This window comes from Muntiacus reevesi, chromosome 2, assembly GCF_963930625.1.
Source record: "Muntiacus reevesi chromosome 2, mMunRee1.1, whole genome shotgun sequence".
Classification (NCBI taxonomy): domain Eukaryota; kingdom Metazoa; phylum Chordata; class Mammalia; order Artiodactyla; family Cervidae; genus Muntiacus; species Muntiacus reevesi.
In genome coordinates, this window is record NC_089250.1 from 144,924,519 (window position 1) to 144,940,282 (window position 15,764).

A 15,764-nucleotide genomic window follows, 5' to 3' on the forward strand; every position below is an offset into this window, starting at 1 on the left:
TCCTCACTGGAGACTCTTTCCATCTTTCAAAATGTCAATTGGTCTTCCTCAAAATCCACTGATGCTAGGATCTTCCAGTGGGGATCAAAAACATCTTTTGCCAGCACCCACCTAGGACACATGAATAGATAGTTTTTGAAAACTCTGGTTTGGGGGGAAGGGGAACTCTGGTTTGAAAGTGCATTAAATTATCAGCCGGCCCCTACCCAAATCCTAGAAGCCTCTGGTGGAACCAGTTCCATAGAAGCTCCTCCTGTTCTCCTCCTCCTCACAGGAGGACCCATTCCTGTGAGGTGAACTTGCTACTCCTCATTACACAGGGATCCAGACTCCACCTGGAAGGACTCACAAATTTAAATGCTTATGAGGGTTTGGTCCCAGGTGAAAACAACAGGGAGTTATGAGAACTTTGGAACTAGGGGGCAGCTTCAGTCAATTGTTGCCATGTCAGAATGCGGGGGCAGGGGGAGGGAAGTAGCATTAGGACAGAGCCTCAGACCTCTTCCATCTCCCTCCCCAATCGTAGGACCCTCCTAAGATACCCTTCCCCTAAGCCCTGCATATTAGGTTTCTATTGCTGCACAACAAAAGTGATGACAAATCACAAACTTAGCCCCTAAAAACAAGACCTGTTATTTCACAATCCTGTAGACCAGAAGTCCAGGCAGACTCAGCTGAATTCTCTGATTAGAGTTCTGCAAGACCTAAATCAAGGTGTTAACCAGGCTGGGCTCTTATCTGGAAGCTCTGGGAAAGATGAGCTTCCACACTCATTCTCTTTGTTGACAGAATTTGGCTGCTTATGGTTGTAGGACTAAGGTCCCCATTTCCTTGCTGTGTATCAGCTGAGGGCTGCTCCCTGGTCCTTGTACAAGTCCCCTTCTATCTTCAGAGCCAGCAGAGGCATGCTGAGCCTTCATGCTTTGAATTTCTCTGCCCCTTCTGCTAATAGCTGAATAAAACTCCTTTTATTCACATTATTAGACCAGACCCACCCAGACAGTCTTCCATTTTCCATATGAGGTAACATAACTGCAGGAGTAGCACCTCCTCAGAGTTGAGGCCTCTACTCACACTCAAAAGGGAGGAGGTTGCACAAGGGCAAAAGTCACTGGGGTTTTTCAGAGAATCCTACCCACCACACACCCATCTTCCAAGATGGAATAGAAACAGCCCCCTGCCCCAACTTCTGTGAGACCTTGGTCAGTCACCTCCCATTTCCGGTTCAGTTTCCTCATCTGTAAAATGGGGTAAGGTGGTGGATAAAATCTAAACCCTTCCATATCTCACATACTGATTATGAGGCAAGAAGATAGAGCATCTGACCCTTTGGACTACAGGGGCCCCACTGCTCAAGATTTCCCTAACACTTCCAGAAACACCCCTGCAGGCCTTTGAAAGGGCCTTACCAGGAAAAGCAGAACAGCCATACAACGGGAAACCTGGGTTCGATCCCTGGGTTGGGAAGATCCCGTGGAGAAGGGAATGGCTACCCACACTCCAGTATTCTTGCCTGGAGAATTCCATGGACAGAGGAGCCTGGTGGGCTACAGACCATGGGGTCACAAAGAGTCAGACACGGCTGAGCAACTAACACACACAAACAGGACAGCCAGGGTGCCCAGGTGCCCAGTGTAAGAGGCCCGGCCACCTGGCTGGGCTGGGCTGTTGGGGAAGTGGCCACTTCTGTTGGCCAGAGACTATAGGTGTCTGTGAAGCCCCACAGACTAGAGTGGGTCCCCCCTGGAGTCTGCACAGGGCAAGGTAGCCTACACCTAGGTGATGGAGAAGAGGGGCAAAGACCAGGTCCCTTCCCCCCTCTCACCTGGTGCCGACCTTCAGAATCCACCTCCCAGATCCATCCTAACTGCTCCCAGTCTCAGGCTCTGGGTCTCCAAAATACCTGCATAGCCTCTTCCTGCCCCTCCCGCCCAGACCCCGCTAGGCAGGGGTAGTTGATTCCAGCATCCCAGACCCTCTGGGCTATTCCTGCCTAGGGATGGGTCAGGGGTCTCAGGAGTCTCTCCTCTGGGAGCCACAATCAATCACCCCACATTCCCCCCGCCCTCCACCCCCTGTAGTAACAGAGCCCCTCTTCTCCCAGGCTCCCACCAAGGCCTAGTGGAGGGGCTGGAAGGAGACCCACCCCAACTCTATCCAAGCGCGGGAGCTGGGTAAGAGGCGGGGAAATGAATATTAATTTATCATGATTAGGCAAATCCGGCAGGGAGAGCCGATTCCGGAGGAGGCTAAAAAGATGAATTTCAGCAATAAAATTAAATAAGGACGGACGGGCGGCCCCTCCTCCCTCCCGCTTTGCTGATCTCTCTCTTTCTTACAATTTATGAGGCCAATTATGAAGATGAGGTTGGAAGTTCCTGGAACTTCACTAAATGCAAACGGCGGTCCCTGCTGTTCCCATCAAATTAATTAACCGCGCGCTATTGATGGCCGCTCAAGGCTGACGCAGGCGGCCCGCCCTGCGGCCGCCTCCAGGACACAAGGACTCAGAGTCCAGAGCCCATTGGGCCTCCACCACCTTCTACAGTCCCTGCCCAGCACCACAGGGACTCTGGGGACCCCCAATCCAGCCCCAGGCCCTGCCAGAGCCCTTGATGACCCTGGGGCATGCACACCGAGGTCGAGATTGGTGGACACACTGACACACACCCGGCTTGTCCACACACGTGTGCAAGTGTAGAGTCATGAGCCTGTAGCACTCAAACACGGGCCCAGCGATACTTTAGGCGCACAGGCAAATGGTCCCGCAGTCAGACACGGGCACAGTGGCAGCACTGCTGAGGGAACCAGACAGAGCCTCGTGGGTGAGGGCGGTAGGGTTCAGGGTGTCTTGCTGCTGGAGGAACACGATGCCTGGGGCCACTTGCCTGCTCCAGCAGCACCAGGCCCCCTGGTGCTGCAGAGTGAAGGGTCAGAGGTTCCACAGCCACTCCAGCACCGTGCAGTGGCCCATTGCCTGGTGCCTGTACTCCCCCCATGGCATTCTCAGAGCCCTGCCCACAGTCCCTCCACCACTGGGTACTCTCCTCACCTTGGGGATGTCTTTCAGGGTGCTCCCTCTAGTCTTTCACTGGGGCTCAGCTTCTGTACTTACCCCCAGTGTAGGGGACCAAGGCTTGCAGAGCCCCTGGTTCAGACAATAGGGGCGAGGCCTGGCCCAGAGTCTCAGGCCAGTTTGGGGACTTCAGGCCTGAGGGTCCCCCTGTCCCAGAGCTTAGAGGCAGCGCTGCTCAGGTGTTCTGGAAAACTATCTGGCTGGTGTCTGGGCTGAAGGGCAGAGCTGACAGAGGGCTAAAGGTCTGCAGGCTAAGCCCCTCCTAGGCCTGGGGCAGGTGCCCCAAGAGCTGTAACTACCGTGTGAGGCTGATCTCTGGATGGTGGGGAGGACCTGGAAAGGAGCTCTCCTGTTGGGGGAGTGGAGAGGGAGTAAAGCCAATGTCTCCTCCAAGCTATCGTCTCTCATCTGGGCAAGAGGCATCCCATTCCGTTCAAAGGGACAGGAACTCATGACTCCCCTGTGGTGAAGCAGGACCGAGGGCCTGGGTTTCCCATTCCCAGTCCTTGACTCCTGGAGGACAGGACATAGCTGGGCCTCCCTCCTTGCCACGTCCACTCCAGGCCTGGGAGACCCTGGCCCTGTGTCCACACCTGTTTCATCAGGAGCAGCCAGAACCCAGGAGGAAAGTTTGCCCTGGTCTTATTCCCTTTCAGTGGCAATGTTATCAACCCAGACCTTGGGAAAAGACGGTGGTGGTTTAGTCTCTAAGTCATGTCCAACTCTTGCAACCCCATGGGAGCCCCCCAGGCTCCTCTGTCCATGGGATTTCCATGGGATTTCCCAGACAAGAATACTGGCTGCTGCTGTTGCAGCTAACTCGCTTCAGTTGTGTCCAACTCTGTGCAACCCCATAGATGGCAGCCCACCAGGCTCCCCTATCCCTGGGATTCTCCAGGCAAGAACACTGGAGTGGGTTGCCATTTCCTTCTCCAGTGTATGAAAGTGAAAAGTGAAAGTGAAGTCGTTCAGTCGTGTCCAACTCTCAGTGACCCCATGGACTGCAGCCCACTAGGCTCCTCCATCCATGGGATTTTCCAGGCAAGAGTACTGGAGTGGGTTGTCATTTCCTTCTCCTGGGGATCTTCCCAACTGAGGAATCAACCCTGGGTTTCCTGCATTGCAGGAAACTGATTCTTTATGAGGGAAGTCAGGAAAAGATGAGGCTCCCAGGTTGGCAGGGTTGGGGCCAAGCAGCTCAGAGAGGATTGTGCCTTGGGCTCAAAGTGTCAGAGGGAAACTGGGAGCCTCAGACTGAGCACAGGGTAGCCCGTCCATGAGGACTGGGCCTCCAGCTTTGCCTACCACCTGCCTTTCCCCTACTCCAGGCGTGGGGCGAGGCCCCTCCCCTTCCCCACACCCTGCTGCGCTTCCAGGGACCTCCTCCACCTCACAGCAGGGCCTGCTTATACCCACCATCCCTTCACTCACTGTACAGGGAGACAACAAGACACACTCTTGTGTACTGGTCCTCTATCACTGCAGTAACAAATTTCTACACACTTGGTGGCTTAAAACAGCACTAAACAGTTTATCACTATACAGTGGCATTGTTTAGCAGTCTGACACAGGTCTCCCCAGGATAAAACTGTGTTGGCAGGGCTACGTTCTGTTATGGAGGCTCTAGAGTAGGATCTGTTTGCTTGCCTCTTCCGGTTTCTAGAGGCTGCCCACATTCCATGGCTGGTAGCCCCATTTATCTTTAAAGGCAGAAACATCACATCTCTCTGACGTACCTTCCTTCATCACAGCTCTCTGATCTTAGCCAGGAAAGTTCTCAACTTTTAAGGACTCATGATTAGATTGGGGCCACTGGCTAACCTCATTTCAAAATTCTTATCCTTAATTAAATCTGCAACATCTCTTTCTTACCAAGTAGGGTAATATAGTCACAGGTTCCAGAGAATAGGCTGTGGACAACTTTGGGAGACCGTTAACCTGCCCACCACACCTGTGGTCTGGCCAGAGACCACTGAAGCTCAGGGTAAGAACAATGATGAGCTGAACTGGAGGCAGGAAGCAGGTCTGTGGGGCCCTTCTTCCTCATTAGGACCAGGTGGTGAGTGGGTGGTAGTTTTGGGGTGCTCAGTTTTAAGATAGTTTCACAGTTTCCACCAGGGCTCCACAATCCATTCTCCCTTCCAGCAGGATGGGGCACTGGGTTGAAAGTCTGCCCAGGAATCCACTTCAGGCTCTCAAGTGGCTGGTCACACCCTTTTTTTAGTTTGGACTCAGAGAACTTCCCCCTCTGCCTAACTAAGCAGCCTTTCTCAGGACCAGAGTCCCTCCATTAGATCTTCTCCCATGCTCCTGTGTCCCTGAGCAGCCCAGAGGACACCACCCTGAGGGTGGGTCTCTCTAGAGGGTGTGGGCACTCCTTTTTAACCCATAATTTCCTGTTGCCCTTGTCAGGATGTGGGACCAGGAATCTGCCTGGTCTGACGGTCTCCAGACTTCTGAATCTCAGAGAGGATTCTAAGACATGGCAGGAAGAGGGGCCAGGCCTCTGGTTCCAGACCCAAAAACCAGCACCATCCCTCCCTTTGGTTCTGAAGACTTCCTGTGTGTAGGGAGGGGTTAGTTGGCCAAATTATTCTGGGACCCACTGGTTCCTTCTTCTCCTTGTCCTGGAGGCCCTGGTCCTCTGGGGCTGGAGAGGCTGCTGAGCAGGCTTGGGCATTCAAGTGGGAAATAGCAGCATCCACATTTGGATGCAGACACCCCAGGCTTTGGGCTTCTGCCAGCTCCACCCCTTGCTAGGGATAGTGGCAGGCACGGAGGCCCCAGTCCAGAGTAGATTAGCAGAGCTCCTAATGGGCCAAAAACAACCCTGACACCTGTGGGGCCCAGAGAGTCCCAGCTCTTCCTGTCCATTCCAGGCCCCAGGCAGCTACACCTCCCTGGGAGTAGAAGCTCCAAGGAGAGGCTCACCTGCCATGAACGCTTATGCTGTGTGCGTGTGTGCTCTTGTGACCCCAGGGGCTGCAGTCCGCCAGGCCCCTCCATGGGATTTTATAGACAAGAATACTGGAGTGGGTTGTCATTTCCTCCTCCAGGGAATATTCCCAAACCAGGGATCAAACTTTCATCTCCTGCATTGGCAGGAGGATTCTTTACCAGTGAGTCACTGGGGAAGTCGCCCTTACGAAGGCTTCTAGTCCTCTGATGTGGCTTCTCTGGTTGGTACGAGCTGTGAAAGGGGCCCCGCAGTCTCCATGGCTTTTGATTCCTTCCCTGACATGACCCATACAGGCAAGGCCCCGTGGCTAGGACTTCAGGGCTCTGTGCGAGAGTTGGGCCCATTCTAAGCTTGCTGGGATCCCCTGACTGAGACCAGACCAATAAAGGCCAGTTCTAGGAGTTTGCGATTAGACAGATGCAGGACTCAGGGCCCGCCCCGTCCCTGCTGCACAGCCAGCACACTCCAGTGGATCCCAGTTCTGCGGCCCAGGATCCTCACAGCCACCTTCTCCTGCCTCTGAGCCCGGTTTTATACTTGGTATGCCAAACCTTCCCACCCCATCACTCCCCTCACCAAATCTTTCCTGTCCTCTAAGCTCCAGCCTCCAAAACCACCCTGGTAATACCAGCTGGCCTCTCCAAGCTGCTCAAACTAAGCCCCTCAGTTCAACTTTCAGTCCTCTACCAGCCTGGCCTTCTGACTCTCGCCCGGCACACAGCATCCTCTCTAAAGCAGGTTCCTTAGTTGTCCCCAGGGAATGGTTTACCCTTCTCAAATAGGCTATTTCCTCCAAGTTGCCCCTTGGCTCCTCCAGGCAGCACAGCCTTCCCTGACTGTCTCAGCCCTGTCAGTGGCACACAGGTCACCATTTAGTTGTTCCTAATGAGCCTTGTTACATTTGAAACTTTTCACTTTCACTTTCAATGAGCCTTGTTTCATTTGTTCATATCCTTAGGTATTGCCTATTCTAGGACAGGGCCCACAGGACATGCTGATGGGTAGACAGGCAGTCCTAATTCCCAGCCCCACCAATCCTCCCTCTTAATGTCCACCCCTACTCCTTTCTGGGTTGTTCAGGAGCTGACTCAGGCCTGGCCCATTTGGAGAACTGTTAACTTGCTTGGGTTCCCATTCACCTCCGATCTCTGTCCCTACCCGGGAGAAAGGCAGGCAGAGGCTGCAGCAGCTCACAGACACACCAGACAGGCTAAATGTTAAATGCACTTTATCAGGCCCCTGGGCCTTCAAACACTGTCCTCGTCGATCCTGGGGTGCCCCCTCCCCACACTTCTAGCTGCACTGCAAGGGAGGTAGGTGGAGGAAGCACTTCTGGAGCGGCTCGTTTGCTCTGAAGGGTCTTGGGTGATGCTGGACCAAAGCAATATGCCTCTCCCCTGCAGCCCCCATCCCACCCCCAGCAGCTAGACCCTCCTTGGGGTAGAGAAGTGGGGATGCCTGGGCCTCCAAAGCAGGAAGCTGGCCCCAAGCCAGGTACCAGTTCCTGCCTAAAATGGGGCAGGGGGCCATGTGCACAATTCTTCAGGGGCAATGGTGAGGTAGACAGGGTAACACCTGACCCTGCTGCAGAGAGGGCCAGGCAGCCCTGGGAGCCAGACTGACTCTTCCCATCAAGCCCAGAGGAGCCAGTGGTTGATGCAGTGAGGTTCAGCCCACTGAGGCTGGCTGAATGGCCAGGAGGGGCAGCTGGGTCACCAGTCCCGCTCAGCGGGTTCTCGGTAGGGCAGGCCTAAGAACCTGAAGACATCCTTCTCAGTGGGGGTGGGCAGCACTTGGCCAGAGCCCACCTTGTGGCCTTGGGCATTGCGGACCACAGCTGTGCTGAGGGCATGCTCTGACAAGCTCATGCCCTTGGTCTTGGCCAGAGCCCGCATGGAGCGGTTGAAGTGGGCAGAGCCGGTGAAGTAGAGCAGGGCACAAGCAAACTCGCTGTACGGAACGACGATGATGTCCAGTCGTCGGTGCCGCCGCCCTGGCCCCGGGAGCTGGCACACACCCAGGTACTTCTGCTGCTGGCCGTTCTCCTCGTGGCTCACCAGGTCATCTGTCAGGAACCCTGGCCCAACACAGGAGGGCTGCTGGGAGGGCAGGGAGCCAGGGCCCGGGCTGCCCAGCCCAGGGCCGTCTGACCTCCCAGGCCTCTCCTGATTATCCCTGGGTCCTCTGTCCCTGGCTTGTCCATTTATTGGCAGGCTTTCCTCAGGCCTGTGTCCTTTTCTATAGAATATGCATAGTACTTCTCCCCATGTCGCCCCCATCGGGGGCATGGAAAGATCAGATGAACCCTTGACCTGCAGCACCTCTGGGAGGTGTGAGGAGCTGATTCATCTCTTCCCTGCAGTGGCTCTGGCCCCAGGGGAGAGGTGGAGTTCTCATGGAGCAGCCTCCCCTGCTTCCTGCCTAGAGATGGGAACTTTGAGGCTCTCCCGCCTGGGGGCCACCTTGCCCCTGCCCACCTGCTCACCCAGGGGTGGGGCTTATACCTTGCTGCCGGAGGCTGTCCAAGAGGCGGCTGAAGATGCCCTGGTGAGAGCGGCCATCCGGGTGGGTGAGCAGCACATCCACATCACCACAGGTTGCCTTTCCCCGTCGGTATGAACCACATGCCACGCACAGCAGCCCGGGGTTGAAGGCCTGAGCTGCTTCCCGGACCTGGGAGAGGACAGTGAGGAGGGTGAGGGCTGTGGGCCTTCCCTGTCCCAGGAGCCCACACACCCCTTGGGTTCCAAGCCAATCCCTGGATGCATGGTCCAGCCTGAGGGAGAGAGCCTCAAGGAACAGAAGAGGAGTTCTATCCACCCTGGGACAGAAGAGGAGTTCTATCCACCCTGGGGAGCAGTTCTCTAGCTTTGCTGGGACAGAAGAGAAGAAAATGTGCTCACACCACTGGATGCGGCCCGGGGAGAGGGATGAGAAAGACTGAGCTTGGATTCTGAGGGAAGGTGTGGCTCTTTCCCTCGAGAGCTCTTCAAGAGCAGACAGACATACCTTCTCTGGGGTCTGCCCCACCCCATACACCCAGGTGTGTGAAGCTCCACTGAGTACAGAGGGCCAGGTGCCAAGGAGCCCTCAGCCAGGTCTCAGCAGCCCCAGGTATCTTTGGATTCAGAGCTAAATGCAGTGTGTAAGTTGGGGCCTGAAGCCTGATAGGTGGTTGGCAGGGTGCCCCGTCCAGGCCTCTGCAGAGATAGAGTCCAGAAATATAATTGCATGTATAGGGAAGGAAAGGAGAGAGCAAAGAGGGAGGGAAATCTGAGCCAATGGCCACATCCTTACTTGGAGGAATGGGGCTCGGTGTGGCGTGAGCTGAGACAGGGGGTCATGGTGTACTGAGTCGGGGGGACTGAGGGAGGTTAAGCCCATTAGTCTCCACCCCAGAAACACTGAGGCCTTTCATATGCGGATAGCTTCCCAGTCTCCACCCCAGGACACTGAGATTTCTGGGACCCTGGATACCTCAATTCTCCTGACAGGCAGGCTTTGCTAATCCCCTCAACCCCCTTCTTGAGAGGGTGGGAGGAGGCCTGGATGAATAATCCCATCAAAACCTCCTAAAGCTGGAGATGTTAAATGGGGAGAGTGGGCCCTTCTGTTCCAGTGGGGAGCCACTTCTGTTCCAGTGGATTGGGGCTGGAGGCTCGCTGGGGCATTCTCTGTGCCCAGATACCGTGGCTGAGTGACAGGTCATCACTGGCACTAAGGCCCAGTGATGGGTGGACAAAGGGGCTTGCCTGTCCATCCCACACCAGCCTCATAGTCATGTGACTGGGAGAAGAGCTGGAGGGTGATTTCAACTAAGCTGGGCCAGTCTCCAGGGAGTTCTGCCGTATCAGAATCATAGGCCATAGTGAGCAAACCAGCCCCTAACCTTAATGCCAGCTGAACAAATGATACGTCTCACTCTAAATGTACCCTACTCTCCCTCTAATCTAGGTTTTACATGAATTTAACCCCTAACCCAACTCTAAACCAAACCCAAATGTTGGCCAAACCTTATTTCTAGGACAGTCATAAACTTTAACTAAAAGCATCCAACACTAAGAAAACTCTACTAATTCAGGTCTAACCTTAACTTGACTCTAGATCTAGCTTTCCTCTAACCCCAAACCAAATCCTACTGGCATTGTACTTTTACACCAATTCTAACCCAAAACCTGAACCAGCCCTTGGAGGGCTGCAGAAGGTACGTATTTCTGAAAAGAGATATACAACTTTGTGCATTTTTACAGATTGTGGAGAGAAGAGAGTCCATGGTTTTCATTAGGTTCTCAAAGAAGTTTGTGAGTCAAAAAATGTTAAGAACCTCTGCCCTGATCCACCCTACACTAGCCCAGCTGAAATCCCAATATCTTCAAGTAGTTCTGACCATACACCAACTCTGATGAAGCCCTGACATTAATCCAGTCCTAACACCATCCTAGCACCTAAGCCAGGGTTAACTCTGCTTGATACTGAGACCCCTACCCCAGAGAGCTAGTGCTGCAGCCCTTCCCTACCTAAGCCAACTTGCTCTTTGCCCACTAGTTCCAATCTCTGGTGGCCCGCAGCTTCCTCTGCCTGCTGGGCTCACCACCCCCCGCCCCCCCCGCCCCCCCCCCGCCGAGGGATCAGGAGTTCCTGGCTTTGAGCCAGGCTCTGACCCTACAGCAGTGGCTCTCTCACTGCCCTGAGACATCTGCTTACTGTCCGCTCAATCTCTGCAGCCTCGTCCCTGGGCATGCGGTCTAGGAAGTCATCATAATGCTTCAGGCCAATGGCCTGCTGGCTAGTCAGACAGGCCTGGTTTTGGATGTCTTCTAAGCTCCGGAAACCCTGAAAAAAAGAAGCCAGATGGGAAGGCTATGAGGATCCAGAACCAATGAAGAGACAGTGAATAAGCAGACACACAAGGTTTTCATCATCCCTAGACTCCAAGGAAAGCATGAGGCAAGGGCATGAAGCATGCTTGCCTCCAAGGCAAGCATAAGGCATGAAGCAAGCCCAGGGTCTATAATCAGTGGGACCTGGGAAAGGCAGGGGGCATGGAAGACACACCTCAATCCAGCCCTGCCCCAATCCTAAAACACTCATTCATCATCTCATCAATCTAGGGGTGATCCTGGGCATCGCTGGCTTTGGGAACCACTGTTCTGGATTCTCAGTCCCTAAGTCTGGTCTGCTCAAGAAGGCCCTTGTTTGTCTGGGGGACAGAGAAATATACTTCTTGTCTCTGCCTACGCCACAGACTAAGCCTCGAGGATATCAAACGGGTAGTTCTGAGAGCCAAGAGAGAGATCTGCACGGGCCCTGGTCCCTTTGAGAAGTGATCCCTCTCTAGTCTGGGTTCATTCTCATCAAAGCACAGGGCGAGAGAACTGGGGGACAGGAGGTCTAAGATACCGTAAAACTGAAATGGGGCTAGGACAGGGTGTGACCTGATGGTACCACATCTGGGCAGTCTTGGTTCCAGCTCCCCAGATGTTGGAGAAGAGCTCTAAGACAGGCACGCTTTCACTGATGTGGTCCAACTTCCGCAGATGCCCGCTCTCCAGGATCTCGACAATCTTCTCAGCCATCCGCTTTCCAATCCCAGGGATGCCAAAGGCCTCCTAGAGGAAGAGGAGGCAGAGGCAGGAAGGAAAGGTAAGAAGGAAGGAAAGGTGAGAAGATGGGAGGAAGAGAGTCAGCAGTGGGGAAACTGACTCCTTTAGGAGACGTCTTGAGTAAAAGCCAGTCTGGTTGGTGGGCAACTGATAGCTGTGTAAAGCTTGGGCACGGCTGAAGATGAGAAGTCTGGATGGAGTGGGCTGGGTAACTTGTCTGCTGGTTCCCAGAGGGATGGAGCTCAGCACAGGCACCAGTGATGACCCTAGGCAGCATTACCACCACAGCAGGGGAGCCAGAGTGAGGCTTTAACCTGTATCAGGTCCTGCGCTACATGGGTCATCTCTTTGAGTCCTCGTGGGAACACTGTGTTTGCTAGTGTTCTTAGTCACTTTTTACTCGTGAGGAGACTGACACTCAGAGGATTTGAATGACTGGCTGAAAGTCAGGCAGTTAGTGAATAATGAGAACCAGAATTCAAACTCTGGCCTGTTGATCTTCAGAGACTAAACTTTTAAGCAACTTTTTTATTATGGAAAAACTCGAAAGTAAAAGAGTATACTGGATCCCACAGACCCAACACCCAGCTTTTATAATTATCAAGATTTTTGCCAAGCTGCTTTCATTAATCTCCCTGTTTTTTCCTTTTGTGAAAGTCCCAGACATCAGAAAATGTTAAGCCCTCCACCTGACCCCCACTACAGAAGACCCCCCACCCAGCCCCCCACATGTCCTCCCCTGGCCCACAGGTACCTGGTAGGAGGTGACAGGCTTGTGGAAGCTCTTCAGGGCATTGATGGCCTTGGCATAGCCCAGGGCCCTCCACTTGTCTCCCTGAACGCTGTAGGCTTTGGCCAATACTTCCAGCTTCTCTGTGATATGGGGGTTGTGGTTGATCGCCTTCTGGCTCGAAGGCTGTGCACAGACCCACTTATCCAGGCCCTTGGGGGCTGGGCTAGGCTCACCATCTCCCTCAAAGGGGGTGGGGTAGCGGCCGCTGATCAGGGCTTCCAGATCAGCACTGCTAACCTGGGTCTCTTCCCCATCACTGGTTTCACCATCAGAACTGGTCTTGAGATAGGGAAGGAGAAGAAACAGTAAGTTCATGCCCCGCATGAGGAGGGCTCCTTCAAGGTGGGGGCTGAGTTTCCTAGTCAGGCCCAAGTATGATGCTGGGTTTTCTGCAACAGACCTGTATCTCCTTAAGTGTGGGGCCGTGTTCCACCTGGCCTCCCCTAGTGCCCAGCCCTAGGATCCCCAGTGAAATGTGGTAGATAGGCAAATACAGGAGTGATGAATGCTGGGAAGAATTAAAAGACTTCTCAAGAAAGACAGCCCTCCTCTCTCAGGGGCCTGAGACTTTCTGAACACCAGGCTCTCCCTGTTTCTGTGATCTGGTTCCCAGGAGAAGGGAGCTGTGGGGGCTGGGAGGCTCCTGACCTGGGCTTGGATGCTTGCAACTGCCTCTGCCCTCCAGGCAGGAGATACAGGTCTGGTGGGAGGTCGGGAAGGAGACAGGGCTGTCCTGGGCTGAGCCTCACCAGCTCCAGGAGGTGTAAAAGAGAGTTGGTCTGCCTTGCTGAGCTGTGCTTCATCCAGGTACCTGCAGGATGGTGATGGCAGGTTAAGACACCAAAGGCTCACCCCATATCTGTTCCCAATCCTTCTCGAATCTGAAATCTTTGTTTTTTTAATGTGTCTAATTAAGACAATGAGAGTTTAATAGCTCAAGAAAACATTTGAGGAAAGACTAGGACCAGCCCACCTCTTGGGGGTGAAGATGCCGAATCCTGCTGTGTCCACCAGCCTTCTCTCCTGCAGGCACAAGCTCAGCCAGGCTGACTTCACCAGCTGAGCACCAGGGGGGAGCTGGGGCAGTCTAAGGAGGCGGAGGGCTCGCTCACAGTCCATGCCTTCATCCACCACAATGTGAGTGACCCCTGGGGCCTGAGCAGGGCATATCTGGCCACCATGCTGGACAATCTGCTTCTCAAAGAGTTCTGCCCGGGCTTTCCCAATGCCGGTGGGCACAACGTGCACCCGCACGGAGCTCAGCCACTCTGTGGAGGGGGCATCCAGACGCCTGCTGTCATACTCTCAGACATGATCCAAATGAACCCTTCACAGTCCCCTTCCCCCAGTCATTTTCCTCCACCCCGCCTTCTGGGGATTCCACTACAAGTATACAGTTAATTTCCTCATGGGCCATCTGATGTAACGGGCAAAGATCCTGATACGTCCTGTTCCCTGATGTAACCTAGAACTGTGTCTGGCACATTGCAGGGAGCCTATAAATCACTTCATTTGATCATTTATTCTTTCAACACATAGTAATAGACACTTATTATGTATCAGGCACAAGGCACATGTTTTGCTACTACAGGCCTCACAGTCTAATAGAGTCCCATCTCCCAACCCAGCCTACCATGTAAGTTTTTGCCATCTATTTGTCACTTTAGCTGCAAAACAGCATAACTCTGGGGACCTGAGAAGGATCCCCTTCCCTCACCAGATGGCAGCTTCCTAGAGGAAAGGATCCTATCGGTCATTTCCTTAGGGACCAGGGAGTATTTTCCTGTGTGTGGTAGAAGATGAAACAAAAAGTCACCTGTCAAAGACTGGGGATCAAGTTTAGGACAAGGGAGGTACAAACAAAGCCGCAGGCTCTGGGTGGGCAGAGTCAGCTGTAATATCTGATTCTGGGCATGAAAGATGTAAGAAGCCTGAGGCTCAAGCACATGAGGGTCTTGAGGGTGGGTCCACTCACCTCCTGCTGCTTCTCTGTCTTCCCTCTTAGGAATCTTTGCAAGAGCTTTTGATGATGGGTTGCTGTAAATTTTCTTCCGCTTGGGAAATGCCTTCAAGATGCCCCTGGGGTCCATTGAGGTATGGCTGGACCCTAACCTTTCTGTTGGAGGGTTGATCAGAGCAGTTGTCATGTGCAACCCAGACCTGGGGCTCCCCAACCCCTCTATGAAGGTGGGGTCTCTACTGACAACACTTTGGGGATAGTAGCCAAGTTCCCAGGAGTCTCACAAAACCCAACTAAACTTGGCTTAGCCTAGCTCTACACATGGACAAAGGAGCCTGGTGGGCTACAGTCCATAGGGCCACAAAGAGTCAGACACTACTGAAGTGACTTAGCAAGCACAATCACCAGTCTTTCAGAATACTGGGGAAAATAAGAAGAGTGGAAATATCCAGGGAACTTTTGAAGGGGGAACAAATGACATCATGGGCTTCCCTGGTGGCTCAGATGGTAAAGAATCTGCCTGCAATGCAGGAGACGGGAGTTTGATCCTCGGGTCTGGAAGATCCCCAGAAGAAGGTAATGGCTATCTACTTCTTGCCCTGAGAATTGCATGGACAGAAGAGCCTGATGGGCTACAGTCCATGGGCTCGCAAGGAGTCAGACAGGACTCAGCGACTAACACTTTCACTTTCAAAGGGTATCATTCCTCAGGGGGCTGCTTTGAAGATTAACTGTGCAGTATCTGCTCCTGCTGCATCCCACTTCCTAAAGGCTTTACGAAAACGGGATGCCAGGCTAGGAATGGGCTCCATCTTTAGGAAGGACTTGGGCTTCCAAAAGGAGTGGGGATTGGTGGTGGGGGCTAGGGGGAACTTGCATATCTTTCTCTACCCCCATCACAGACCCGCAGAGGAAAACGGGGAGGGTGGGGGTGGCTGGTGGAGTTTAGGGAGCCGGGGTGGGGAGCGCCCTGCACCTGCTCTGGTCTTGGCCCTCTCGGCACCGGGACGCGCAGGCCCGCAGCTGCGGGGAGACGCACGACCGCAGCAGGTGTCGGACGCCTTCCGGGACTGGGGAGTCTTGGCCTCACAGCTGGGGGTGGAGAAGACGCTGGCAGGTGTGAGGCACCCGCCGCGTACCGCAGCTGCCGCGCGCCAGGGACTCCCGGGGTGGGGCTAGGGAAGCGCTGGACTGTCCGGATCCTGTCCTAAGGATTCCTCCTCACTTCCCAGATTCGGCACAGAATGGGGTCAACTCCGGACCCTACTGGTCACCGGGGGTGGACAGGAATAAACTACTTACCAGAGCAGCCAATGAGAGCAGACGGAGGGCGCGGGGTTCGCGGGGTGGGAACAGGCCAAAGCCCAGAACAT

At 54.0% G+C, this 15,764-nt stretch overlaps 1 protein-coding gene across 2 annotated transcripts; it reads right to left on the minus strand.

Annotated features, from left to right (window-relative positions):
• Positions 1–7,267: 7,267 nt before the first annotated feature.
• On the minus strand, positions 7,268–15,761 carry POLL (DNA polymerase lambda). Of its 2 annotated transcripts, none has more exons than XM_065923175.1 (9): positions 15,368–15,674; positions 14,407–14,547; positions 13,405–13,699; positions 13,080–13,242; positions 12,393–12,710; positions 11,471–11,644; positions 10,740–10,868; positions 8,540–8,708; positions 7,268–8,112 (listed from the first exon to the last, which is right to left on the minus strand). In XM_065923175.1, the coding sequence occupies exons 2-9, from the start codon at positions 14,519–14,521 to the stop codon at positions 7,748–7,750; spliced, it is 1,728 nt and encodes a 575-aa protein (XP_065779247.1). In that variant the 5' UTR covers positions 14,522–14,547; positions 15,368–15,674; the 3' UTR covers positions 7,268–7,747. The 2 variants fall into 2 exon arrangements, with proteins under 2 accessions (XP_065779247.1, XP_065779246.1); XM_065923174.1 differs by lacking the exon at positions 15,368–15,674 and adding an exon at positions 15,694–15,761 and having other exon boundaries at positions 7,269–8,112.
• Positions 15,762–15,764: the final 3 nt, after the last annotated feature.